Below are 14,293 nucleotides of genomic sequence, written 5' to 3' on the forward strand. Positions count from 1 at the left end.
AGAGCTGTGTGTTTACAGAGTGTGATTCTTCTGGGGATTAGACGGAGCTCACACTGTGCTGCAGCTCGGTCTCCTGACGTGACACTTAAGCTTTTGCACATCGAGCTCACAGACCTGCAGCTACTATTACGACTGCAGCTGCTACCGCTGCAGCTTCTGAAGAACTTAAATCTATCCGTAAACTAAAACATACAGTTTAGAGATAGAGCAAGTGCAATCATATAAATACTTTGGAACCATAAGGACAAAAAATTGATAAAAAAAAATGCAAGTCTGTCAGCAAAAAGGCCCATCAGTGCCTTCACTGCCTCAGAAGACACATTTCCACACTGACCGAACAATCTGGACTCTGTTTTATGGTTCTTTTAGTGAGGTTGTTTTATCTTTCTGCTTGGTGGCATGGTTCTGTCAGACGTCACTGAACGAAACAGTGAGACGGTCCAGTTGGTGAATCACAGCCTCCCCGTTCACTAAACAGGTACAGAGGACGATTTTATTAATTCTTAATAATGACTCCCATCCTCTATGAGGTGAACTCTTCCCTCTGGATGGAGGTTTTTAGTCCCAAGGTGCAAGACAAACAGCTTTGTTCCTGTCGCCATCACTGAGCTCAATAAGTAGTGACATTTGCACTTTATTTCTATTTATCTATCTTATTTCTTAGCTCTATTTATTACTGTGGCATTTAAACTTTATGTTTATATACTGTTTTTTTTTAATCTCAGAGATTGCTTTTATTTCCCTCAGGTTTTTTAAAATTGTATTTTATTTTCATTTTTCTTGATCTTACTTATTTTATCTTATCTTTTTACTTGTCCTTGGCAGAACACTGGGCAGGTTCGTGTCTTGTCAAACACCTGCCTGTCAGGTTCAGTGTGTGTTTTGCAATTTTGTAGACTTTGTGAGTCTTTCTGATTATTATTAAGTCATTTTGGACAATTGTTCATTATTGAAACATCACGTTTACATGATTTTAATTAAACTTTGTGTGATCATGCAAAAAATATGATTAGAACAAGAGCAATCCGAGATTTCTGACCTCCGCCAAGGGAAGATGTGGATGGTAAAGCAAGATCTTTTTTTGCAACAAGGGAAAATCTAAATCCGGATCCAGAATCCAGATCCTTATCCGGATCAACACAAAATTTGAATGGAGTCTTCCCTGGGCCAAGATCCATCTCTGGTGAAAATTTCATGAAGATCCGACAAGTAGTTTCCGAGAAATCCTGTCCACAGACACGCACACAGACAGACAAATAAATAAACGGACCCGATCGCATGACCTCCTTGGCGGAGGTAATCACACTTTAAAGACCAAATAAATGTCTTTTATCCAATCAGGGCCTCAATATGAGTGAGAAGTTCTTAAATGACAACAGAAAAAAGAGCTTAAGTTAGAAGCGGTCTGATGATTTCTCGTGTTTTTGTTCCTGGTTCGATATAAGCACGGCTCGGTGGGAAAAAGGTGACATCACTGAATGTCCAGGCAGAATCAAGATTTGATAACATTTTGATCAAAAGACGACAGTTTTGGGATTGTTGCTCATCTTTCCAACAGCATTGCTCGATGGACAACGAGGTCTGATGATTCAGATCAGCTGAGATTTAAAAAAAAAGCACTTTATCCTCCAAAATAATCACTACTGTTCAAACGTTTCGGGTCACTGAGAAATGTCCTTATTTTTGAAAGCAAAGCAGTTTTTTTTAATGAAGATAACATTGAGGTAATCAGAAATACAGCCTAGACATTGTTAATGTGCTAAATGACTATTCTAGCTGGAAACAGCTGATTTTTAATGGAATATCTCCATAGGGGTACAGAGGAACATTTCCAGCAACCATCACTCCTGTGTTCTAATGCTACATTGTGTTAGCTAATGGTGCTGAAACGCTAACCCCAAACTTTTGACTGGTAGTGTAACTTTGACAGTTTCTTATTTATGTCTGAATATTTAAAGGCAAACAAAGTTACTTAAACACAGGTTTCGAGGACTTTAAACTCTAAAAATGGACACTGATATCCGACATTAAAAATCCATCTGGTTCTACTTTGTCATTTTTGGTGTTTATGTAATGACGGAGTGACACATGGGACTAAACGACTCAGTAGTTTGCAGACGCAGCGAGGGAATAACGAGGCTCTACTCTCTCAGCCATACAGCAGTCACTTGATGATTCCAGAAGTGCTTCAACAGCTTGAGCGCTGTTACATCATATTCCCTCTGCTGCCTGTTTACGGCTGCATGCAGTCAGGGAGGCTCCCCACAGTGCATCGCTCTCCATCACCAACTATAAACTCTGTTTTTACCCAACCTGTCACCAACAAAAAGCACCTCTGAAGCACAGAGCACAGCAGACATGTAGTTTTAACAGTACATGCTGGTGTGACTCTGTCGCAGAGGCACTAACGCTCACAAAAACGGGACATCTTTACGAGGAGTTAGAGGCTTTGCATCCACCAGATACGCTACAGTTGCAGAGTGCAGTTGTAATGCATTATTGCTGTCGGTCTCATTAATCTCTTTATGTAACGGGTCTGCTGTAAAATCTGCACAGCTGCTACCTTTTATATGACCAACTTTGAGTAAAATTCCTCTGAGCAGTTTCATTTCTGTGTTTACGTAAGAACCAGCGCACGCATGTATGAGCGTTTTACACTGCAAATGGAATACTGAAGATCTAAAGTCATTGATTGGAGGCAATGCTCATCCAGCTAACGGTTACTTTACTCTCAACACAAAGGTAAAACCATGTATTAGGCGGCTGCTGCCTCACAGTGATTTTATGTATGTTGCAGCTTCTAAAGCAAACACTGCGAGGAACAAAAGCTGGTGTTTGGACAACAGACAGACGGTCACATACAGTTGAACACCTCTGTCTGGTCAGCTTCATGTCACACTTCATCATCCAAGTTAGTCTCTTTCTCACTGACGTTAAAATATTAATAAGCTTTTGGTTGAGTTTGCAGAAATGAAAGGCACACGGTAACACTGAAGACTCCCAGACAGTCGGCGTGCACGTGTGTGCTGTTTCATGAACCTCTTTTTTTCACATGTATAACCTTGGAAACACACTCCTGGCCTGCAGATTTATGGTTTTATTAAGCAGGGCCATATGGCGCAGGGGGAAAATCCCTGTGATGCAACTATTGCCTTTGCAAACACAAGATAAAAATCACACCATGTCAAACAGACAACTGCAGAAATTGAAATACACCCATGTATGGCCAGTTTGAATTTCACAGTTAACAGAAATAAGTAATGGCATATTAGGGAATGGAAGTTTTCCTTAAGCCTGGACTCTTATCTCCTTCTTCTGTGACGCAGTGAGAGCAGACAAAAATAGCTGCTTCTGAAACCCGAGGGCAACGTAGGAGACTGAGGCTGAAAAAAGAGCCGCTGTTTTTTTTTTTTTTTAAGACCCATTCGGCCAAAATGTGGAAGCAAGGAGGGATTAATACTGAATGGGGTTAAATTAGGAGCCGGCAGCCTGGTCAGGCCGAGTGTTTAATTTCTTTAGGAGGATCTAGGTCTGCTGCTCAGTGGATAACCCCGAGGCACAGACTGTCACAGAATTAACTGGTTACATCTTTATCAGCAGCCACACACTGAGGTAAACCTCACGGTCACACAGCAGAGAATACGATGTGGATTCATCGTGCAAATATTCAGGTTTCAGAATCTTTCATTAGAAAGTTCAGGGGCCACATTCAGCCCAATTTGATCTCAAGTTACCAGTAAAATCACAGCATATGAACCTATAAATAACCACAATTCAAAATATTTTTGTTTGTTTTACTGCAAAAAAGTTCAGTTTTGAAAATGGTCGCATTTAAGGAATGACCTTTTTACAAAACATCATGAACAACCTGAAATTTCTGAATAAAAATAAACTGAAGTTCAACAACACTATGCCTCAGTTTATCGCTTAAACATTACAACTTGAAGATCACAGAGCGTCTACAAAGACACAAAACATTTAGTCACAGGTATCTGGAACTGAATGATGCAGTATTTTACTACAAAAGTCAGACAAAAAAAACAACAAAAACAAGGCAAAATATTACAAAAACGAGACAAAATGAGAAACAAACAAAAAAGAGAAGAGAGAAAAATTAGACAAAATAGTTACAAAATGACAAAAGAATGGACAAACAACAAAAACGACACAAAAAATGACAAAAGTGAGAAACAAAAGGACAAAAAAAATGGACAAACAACACAGGCAAGACAAAAAAACCCCACTTAAGGACAAAAATGGGAAACAAAGCGACAAAAACATGAGACAAACGACAAACGTCAGACAAAAAAACAAACAAAACAACCCAAAAACATGACAAAATATTACAAAAAAACGAGACATTTAAACATTACAATTTCCAGATCACAGAGTGTCTATAAAGACACAGAACATTTAATTAAAGGTATCTGGAACGTAACAATCTATTATTTTACTTTATGATCAAAATGACAAAAAAACAAAACAAAAACAAGACAAAATGTTACAAAAAATGGACAAACGACACAAGCGAGACAAAACGGACACAAAAGGGCGAAAACAAGACAAAAAACAACGAATACAGTGAAACAGAAATGATAAAAATAAGACAAAAAGGATACACAAAGCAACAAGAACGAGAAGCAAAATGTCAAAAACATGAGACAAACGACATGAGTCAGACAAAAAAAGACAAAATATGACATGAACGAGGCACAAAAGAACAATGAGCAATCCAGTATTTCACTTTATGATCAAAACAACTTGTCATGGTCTAGAAATTACTTTAAATTTATAGTTTTACAAATATACAATTTGCAGTTGTTGTCTTCTCTGTAATTTTTACACTTTATAAAGTCGTTCGCTGGGCTGGATTGAACCCTCTGGAGGGCCACTTTTGGCCCACAGGCCGCATGTTTGACACCCCTGCACTAGAGGATTAATTCAGCCTGTGGGGGAAATATGTGTATTACCTTTCTTACCAAGAGTGAGACTAAGACTTATAACACTCATATATTTAAGGAAATATGGAGCTTAAAACTAATAAATTGTCATGGTGTCTGTTGCAAACTCAACCCCCACAATAGTCTCTGCTCTCTCCTCTGTTCACTACGTACATTTTATGACATGTAGGTCCTTAGTCTCCTGCTTTACTGATTAACAGATTTCATATATTTTACATTTGTAGTGGACATGTATGTACAGTACCCTTCAAAAGTTTTGGGATCACTTAGAAATGTCCTTATTTTTGAAAGAAAAGCAGTTTTTTCAGTGAAGATAACACTAAATGAATCAAAAATCCAGTCTAGACATTCTTAATGTGATGACTATTCTAGCTGGAAATGACTGATTTTTAATGGAATATCTCCATAGGGGTACAGAGGAACATTTCCAGCAACCATCACTCCTGTGTTCTAATGCTACATTGTGTTAGCTAATGGTGCTGAAAGGCTGATTGATGATTAGAAAACCACTTGTGCAGTTATGTTAGCACATGAATAAAAGTGTGAGTTTGTCTGGGTGTCCCCAACCTGTGTATATGCATGTGTATTAGATTAGTAGTTGGTTGCTATGGCAAAGATTTTATTCTGACTTAAAAATGTTTGAGAAATTATACTTCCAAGAGACAAATCCTCATTCAGAGACAGAAAAAAAAAAATTCACTCAGCCTTGGAGCAAAGTGTCACTTCATGCATCGAGATGAAGAGGGTAGTGTTTTTAAAAACCTCCTCTAATGAACATGAATCCTCCTAAGCCTTCGGTGTTTGCAGGCTAAATGTCACTGCCTGACAGAGGCGAGTCCATGAGCGAGGAGAGGCTGCAGACAGCTCAGACATCCCGGTAATGAGGACTGACTGCTGCACAACATTTAGGAAACCAGAGCTACCAAGTTGAAAAAAAATTCTTTCGAAGGGCTTTTGTTTGTTCATGTGTTTTTAATTTAAACTGAGAAGGTTTCAGTATCTTACAGCAGGTGCTGCGGTGAATCCCAGTCTGCCTCGAGAATATGGAAATATGGAAAAACTCCAGGAACAAAATCCAATTAGGCAAGTGTCGAATGAGAGATTTCGCAGATGCTGCTGGAACAGAGGCTGGTCCAGATTTGATGTCAAGACTTCTACTCTCTGTTTCGTGGTGCTGAGCAGTTGCCAGGCAACCAGAGGAGAATCCAGAAAGTTGCTAGCATACGGCCAAAGAACATAACCTCCCTGTAAGAAAACTGTCTCAAAAAAACAAAAGGAAGATTATTTTTACTCCGCCAATGAACATGGTGAAGTTCTGTGTAGATTGGCTTGCGTTTGTCTGTCTGTCTGTTAGCAACATTACTCAAAAACAGATCGACGGATTTGGATGAAATTTTCAGGGAAGGTCAGAAATGACACAAGGACCACGTGATTAGATTTTGGCAGTGATGTGGCTTTTAGTCTGGATACATGGATTTGTTTCTGTATCATTGCGAGATAGCAGCACGGCATGACTGTAACCACGACAACAAGTGAACACTACATCAGCTGCCTGCTGACGATCACATAATTGTGATACTACTAAAAATCCACCACTGCGTACTTATCGGGACTTTTCCATCTTAAATGATTCATGGAATAAGTGATTCAATTGTGGGGGTGTTCCGAGTCCCATCGATTCCCGCCACCTGCTACATATTTAGGTCATGCAGGATGGTATCCGTACATACACATGCATAACACACGACTGTGCTCAGTGCAACGTCATTTTGTTTTACATCTATATTAAATAATCACATTCGATGTTGCCGTGATTTCTGATCATCAATAACTAAAGAACAAATGCAGCATTTCTTTTAAAAAAATGCTGCATTTCTGACAATGCCATATGGTGGAATGAAATGCCTTGGCGGAGTACTGCACTGTGTGTTTCTTATTTACCTTTGGGCTGAGCTAAGTTAGCAGCTTCTTTTTCCAGTCTGTATGTGAAGCTAATCTAATGGACTACTGCTTTCACCTTAATTTCAACTCCACTAACCTGGCACCAGAAAGTGAATAAATATTGTTCCACACATGTTTAACTTTTCTTTTAATTCTACACAACTCATCTAAGTGGATATTTATTTTATGAGTCAGAAAAGGGCTCTAAAGAAAACCAACATGACAACAATTCAAAACTGAGCTGGTTGAACAAAGGATTTAGACAGATCAGACTCAGAAAGGGTTAAACTAAGACTTGCCATGAGAAGTTTCTGGCTCTAGAGACAGTGGATTATACAACCCAGCTGTGTTGGCTCTGGACAGGGAGCGCTTCATTCTCAGTCTACACATTAAGACCTGGTTCTGTTGTCACACGCTCTCCTTTACCGTCCACCTCCAGCTTTGTCATTGCACTTCTCCTGGCTGTCTTTTCTGTCTCTGAAAGTGTCTCAGTTTATATTTATGGCATGGCTGGAAGCAGGGCAAGCCTTAAAATAGTCCGGTGTCTTTTACCTCCTGCTGCAGGTGCATGAGGGCTGTGTGCTGGAGTTTAGGCCTGAAAGATGGATGTTCAAGGGCCAAACACTGTAGATTCAACAGACATGCTGACAGACCTATTAGTCAAGTCAAAAAATGACAACGCCTTTAAACATAAGTGCAAACAGTCACTTATTTATACATCCAGCAAATACGAAGCAACATCAGCATTCAGCAGAAGTTAGAGGTTCTAAACAACCGGATGAATAAAAATAATCACTCTGCTTTTAGCAGTTTGCTGGTAGCAGATCAATGTGAGAAACAACTGATATTACACATGTACTGCTTAAGTGATATAAAACTTAAATTTCTGTAGCTTTCATTTTCAGCTATGTGAAAATAGTGCTGTTTATGAAGCTTTAACATAAGTAACATACACCACCACTCAAAAGTTGGGATCACTTAGAAATGTCCCTTCTTTTTGAAAGAAAAGCAGTTTTTCAGTGAAGATAACATTAAATGAATCAGACATCCAGTCTAGACATTGTTAATGTGGTAAATGACTATTCTAGCTGGAAACGGCTGATTTCTAATGGAATATCTCCATAGAGGTACAGAGGAACATTTCCAGCAACCATCACTAATGTGTTCTAATGCTACATTGTGTTAGCTAATGGTGATGAAAGGCTAACTGATGATTAGAAAACCCTTGTGCAGTTCTGTTAGCACATGAATAAAAGTGGGAGTTTTCACAGAAAACATGAAATTGCCTGTGTGACCCCAAACTTTTGAACGATAGTGTATACTTAGAAGAAAAAAGTGCATTAAAAAAAAACAACAACAACTCAGCCAATCTGCATCATCAGACCTCATTGCGAAATCAATCAATACTGTTGGAAAGACAAGCAAACAATCCCAAAACTGTCATCGCATTTTGATCAAATGTTATTAAATCTTGATTCTCCCTGGCCGCTTGGTGACGTTGCCTTTTTCCAGCTGAGCCCTGCTTATATCAAACCAGGGACAAAAACAAAACACAGACAGGAACTCTTGTATGAAAAATAGTCCAAGTGTTAGCTAATGGTATTGAAGGGCTGTGTATAAGCAACATTCCAGTGCCAGTTGGTCCAGTTGATGTTCCCCTATGGTCCCTTTGAAGGTATCTATCTTATCAGGTGATTGTAAACTACAACACAGGACAGATGGCAGAATACTAGACAAAGCTTAAGCTAAAATTTGAACAGAATCTTCCGACAAGTTGCTGAGCGTAAGTAGAAGCTTTAGAGACTTTGCATGAAATGTAAATCATATGCTCGCCCTGATAAGTATCTGTGGCAGCGATGTCAAAGCACAAAGAGTCTTACAGTCACTGCACTATCTAGCTGTTGGAAACATCTGTTCCTGTGCAGATCCTTTTGTCAAACAGCCCTGATGCACTGTGCTGCTGTCTGAGACAGGAGTGTTGGTAAATTCCCGCCTTTTCTGAAAACCAGCAACAAATTAAGACGGCTTCCAACGGAAACTCAATCCAAATGGAAAAGAAGGCTCTGTTCATTCAGAAAGCCTAAATATTAGCTTTTAGCCCACACTTAATACACGTTGAAAAGTCAAAACAGAGCTGAGAAGGGACAACAAGAGTGGATTCTATTTCGAAACTGTTCAAGAGCTTTATATGAAACTATTCTAGTTATGCCTGATGGTCTGCTCTCTGGAGAAGCAAACAAAAATTGAGCAACAACAAGAAAAGAGAAGTGTAATATGAGGAGGGAGAGCACTTTACAAAGCTGAGCAGGAATCTGAGCCCCAGTGTTGCAACGTATTTGTGCTGAGCAAAAGCAAATGCTTTAGCATGAAACTAACATCAAACTCCCCCAAAGGTTTGAGGACAGCGGATATTTTTAAATTCTTACAGTGGAATCACGTACACACTGCATAATCTTCTTGCAGTTCATCTGAAGAGGAGTTTTCCTTGTGACTTATGTAATCACAGCTGTGTATGAGGATTAGAGGTGAACTAGGTCCCTCTCTGTCTTGACTATGATCCACTTAAAATAAGACTTCCTGACGTATTAAAACAGTTTTGAATACAGCACATAAATCAGAGGAAAACCCTGAACTCTTGACTTCTACTTCCTGGCGCGGTAAAGCTAGCATGGTCACTGCAAATCAATGCAAAGCTGTGTACCTACATCCTAAAGTGAAATGTTCTGATGGGAGCGCTCTCTTCCAGGAACACCTCAAAGGCACAAAGGGTCACTGAATGGTTTCATGAAACTGATGTGAATCACTGAATGACGGAATACATTACCCATCTTAAAAAAAAAGTCGCACACTAACATTTCATTGGCTATTCTTTAGCTCTGCGAATGGCACACATTCACTGTGGCATCATTTTGATAAGCTTCTGCGATGTCACAGCATGTATTTCTGTCCAGAGTTGCACTTATTTTCCACCAAGATCTTATAGTGATGATGGGAGAGTCAGACAAAGTCTTCTCTAGAACATCCCAAAGATTCTCAGCGGGGCTGAGGTCTGGACTCTGTGGAGGACAATCCATGTGTGAAAATGACGTCTCATGCTCCCTGATCCACTCATTCACTATATGAGCCCCATGAATCCTGGCATCGTCATCTTGGAACATGTCCATGCCATCATGGAAGAAAAACTCCACTGATGTAAAGACCTGGTCATTCAGTATATTCAGGTAGTCAGCTGACCTCATTCTTTGGGAACATAACGTTGCTGAACCTGACCAACCCCTGATCATAACTCTAACCCCCACAGGCTGGTAGACACTAGACATGATGAGTTCATCACTTCATCTGCCTCTCTTCTTACCCTGATGCCCCCATCACTTTGGAACAGGGTAAATGTGGACTCATAAGACCACATGACCTTTTTCTATTGCTCCAGAGTTCAGTCTTTTTGCTACCAACAATCTGAAGCCTTTTATTCCGATTATCCTCACTGATCAGTGGTTTTCTTAGAGCTACAGCTGTTTAGTCCCAATCCCTTGAGTTCCCTTCACATTGTCTGTGTGGAAATGCTCTTACTTCCACTATTAAACATAGCTGTGAGTTCTACCGTTGAGTTTGTTCAAACCACATTTGTTCCTCAAATGATGGTTCTCCATTATCCTTCAGGTTTTAATAATGTGTTGGACGGTTCTTAACCTGATTTTAGGAGTTTCAGAAATCTCAGTTGTTTTCTTTGCTTGAAGCAGGCCAATAATTTGACCCTTCTGAGACAGATTAACATCCTTTCCATGACCACAGGATATGTCTTCCAACATGGTTGTTTAAGAAATGAGAAGCTCCTCACTGCATCAGCTGGGGTTAAATAAGTTGTTGCAGCTGAAACATTCATCACTGCAGTAATTATCCAATGGAAGGCTTCTACCTATTTGCTTAGTTAAATCCAAGTGACAACTATTTTTTTGGACAGGCAGTGTATGTTTAGGAACAACAGTGTTCCATCCATCGAGCAGAGTTCCAAAGACTTGGAAGAATCAATGCTGAGCAGCACTGAAGCTGTTCTGGCAGACGCCTTACTGAGACACTTTATGCTGGTTTCTCCTTTAATTTGTCCCCCATCTGCTGTCGTCACAAACAGGTAGCACACAAATGACTCTGCTCGCTGCTTTCTAAACAGCCGACTGTTTGTCCAATTATCTGTGCATCAACTGCACTGCCTCTGGCAAACAAGCAGGAAATGGGAGTCTTCTTAGAAAAACCGGACAGTCGAATTGAAAGCCTGGGTTTCCAGGATATTTGCATGGTTTGTTTAAAAAAAGGTTTTGGGTGTGTTGTTTATTCGGCATTTCACTTCTTCAGTGTGTGTCTTTCTGCATATATTGACAATGCTGAACATCAAAATATGGTTCTTCATCTTTCCCTTGAGGAGCTGTTTAACTGTGAGCCGTTGGCCTGTACCAGTCTGCAAAACTTTGTGATTCTAATTGCTCTTTTCTTCATTTTTAAATTAATATCTGGATAGAAAACATGTGCAGCTGAGAAGGGAAGACTCCTGGCTTCCCACAGAGTTGCCTTTTGATCCAGATCACGGTAATCTCCTCCCTGTTTTGTTTTTATTCCAGGAAACACTTTCAAGATTTGGAAAAAATCATGCATTAAAGCTTTTGAAAATCAAACACAGTACTTATTCTCGTTAGTAATTAAAGTAATTTGTATTCATCTTCTGTGGCTATAAACACTTCAGTAGAGCAGTGTTTTGTAGGCAGCTGCATCTACACATCTTCAGGACAGCAGGTGAATCCCACCAGTGGATACGAGATGCATTTTATGTGTGTAATCAGCTGCAAAGCCATTTACCGAGAAAATGAACAGCAACAGTGATTTACATTTTCAAAAACTGTGCTACTGTGTCTGTAGTTTTTCTTCCTGTACACAAGAAGTGAATCATTATGTTTGTGTTTTATTTCTAACCATGCATGTGGAATTAAAGTCTTGGTGAAACTGAGTCCAGATTCATGCATCCTCTAGTAAACACAGCAGAGCCATCTATCAAAGTTCAGCATGCTTGTGGTGCCAAGCAACGAGTGCACGAGGTACCGAATATCAAACAATGTCAATATGAATACCATTTGTGGTCAAGATGCTATCATGTCCATGTAGAGTAAAAGAAAATGAGGAAGGAGGCAGCAGAGTTCAGGCGTTTTTCATGTTGCTGTGCAGGTAATTGCTATCGAGCATCTGCAAACAATACATAGGTGGACATGTGTCCTAAAATGAGTCCAAAAAGACGGCACTGAATGTGTATTTACATTTTTATGTGGTACACAAAGTGTTTTCCAGGTTGGACAAAATTGTTGCATGACTGCTTGCGTATAGAGCAGGGGTGTCAAACTCATTTTACACTCAACAAAAATAGAAACGCAACACTTTTGTTTTTGCTCCCATTTTTTATGAGATGAACTCAAAGATCTAAAACTTTTTCCACATACACAATATCACCACTGCTCTCAAATATTGTTCACAAATCTGTCTAAATCTGTGACAGTGAGCACTTCTCCTTTGCTGAGATAATCCATCCCACCTCACAGGTGTGCCATATCAAGATGCTGATTAGACACCATGATTAGTGCACAGGTGTGTCTTAGACTGCCCACATTAAAAGGCCACTCTGAAAGGTGCAGTTTTATCACAGCACAATGCCACAGATGTGGCAAGATTTAAGGGAGTGCGCAATTGGCATTCTTTATCCAGTTTCTTTGATTTTCCTCTCTCATGTATTTTTAACAAGTTTTAAGAACATTAAAACAGTTTTTCAACAATTCTGCACAGATTTGTGCCATTTTATAAAGTTTTTGAGTTGTTTTTTTCTTTTTTTGCACAGGTTTATGTCATTTTTTACAAATTTCAGTTTTTTTTAAAACTATTGTGCACAATTTTGACAAGTTCCGAGTCATTTTAAGTGAGTTCATGTAATTTCAGACAGCTTTTGGGTCGTTTTGCACAAGTTTGTCAAATTTTGGACAGATTTTGAGTTGTCATGAATATGAATAATTACAGCTGTAGAAAGATGTTTCACCATGCTGAATGCATCTTCAACAACTTGCTCCTCTGTTAACTGTTTGAGCCATGCTGCAATAATTTTATTGATCCACCAGCTTTTACTATCCTCACGTTATTTTTTTTTAGCAAGTTTTGGGACATTTAGAATATTTTTTTCAACAGTTCTGCACAGATGTATGCCTTTTCAAACCATTTTATTTGAGTTCCAGTAATTTCAGAAAGATTTAGTCATTTCTGACCATTTTTATACCCATTTTGCATAGGTTCATGTCATTTCGGACAAATTTTGAATGATTTTGAATATATATAATACCATGTTTTGTATGTAATCACATGATGTAACAGAAAATTAGTAACTGTATGTCAAAGAAATAAACAAAGAAAATTAAGGGGAATTACAAGCTATATAAAGAGTTGTTTATCAGTGGTAAACAGATAAAGCATGTGTGCAAAAACTGTGCTGAGGTCCATCAGACCAACAATAAAACAACACAGATGTAAATGTCCCCAGGACTTTCTAATGCTTTTAATTTTCTTTCTAAATGATCATTTTACAAGGAAAAACTCACTTATATCTACTATCAGCTCTGAAAACAACAACAGAGCATGTCTCCTACCTGGATGGGGCATAGTTATGGTGTCGTTGGTGCTGCTGGAGCCCACGTTGTAAATAATCACCGCAGAGGCGTTGTGGTTTGCCACATTTCGGATCTTCTCCCGGTACGTACAGTTGCCCGCGGCCACCAGCGCCACCCAGGCGGTGTTTGGCGGGACGGGGGGGAACCTGACGGGGTCGCACGCCTGTCTGTCCTGCAAGAGGGCCGGGACCAGCACCAGACCCCTGGCTTCCTTCTTGGGGGAGTGCTCGCCGTAGCGACCGCACTCGGTTTTCTCCGTCCTCACCTCCGACGTGGCGGGGTCCAGGTAGGTGATGTTGACGAACGCCGTGTACCACTCCTCCTTCTCCGCCACCGTGAAGTCCAGACACAGCAAGTGGACGAAGCAGAACGACAGCAGCCACGTCGAGAGAGCCAGACTGCGGCAGGCTCGGATGAGGGACGGGGCCATCGTGCGGCTGTTCGCGGACGGATGGGGAGTTCCGGGTGTCCTCCTCAATGGGAAACCCGCATCACGCCCCTTGTTAAAAAGCCTCAAAAAAGCGTTAAAACCACATAATATCCAGCAGCAGTTCTCACAGAGCGGAGGGATTGGACTGCTGTGCACCTCCTCCTCCTCCTACAGAAGACTGTCTGTGTTGTTGTTCGCCGTCAGCTGTTCCCCGTCCTCCCTCTTGATTGGCTGGCTGCTCCTCAACACGTCATCTGGGCGTGGCCAACGTG

General features: G+C 40.2%; 1 protein-coding gene across 1 annotated transcript in view; it reads right to left on the bottom strand.

Moving 5' to 3' along the window:
• rnf150a (ring finger protein 150a) overlaps positions 1–14,281 on the bottom strand; it is a 31,715-nt gene extending 17,434 nt beyond the window's left edge. Inside the window, exon 1 of the mRNA XM_022202576.2 lies at positions 13,571–14,281. Coding sequence (XP_022058268.1) covers positions 13,571–14,021 — 451 coding nt within the window. The 5' untranslated portion in view covers positions 14,022–14,281. The remainder of the gene's footprint in view (positions 1–13,570) is intronic.
• Between the last annotated feature and the right edge of the window lie 12 nt (positions 14,282–14,293).

This window comes from Acanthochromis polyacanthus, chromosome 3 (assembly GCF_021347895.1).
Source record: "Acanthochromis polyacanthus isolate Apoly-LR-REF ecotype Palm Island chromosome 3, KAUST_Apoly_ChrSc, whole genome shotgun sequence".
NCBI lineage: Eukaryota > Metazoa > Chordata > Actinopteri > Pomacentridae > Acanthochromis > Acanthochromis polyacanthus.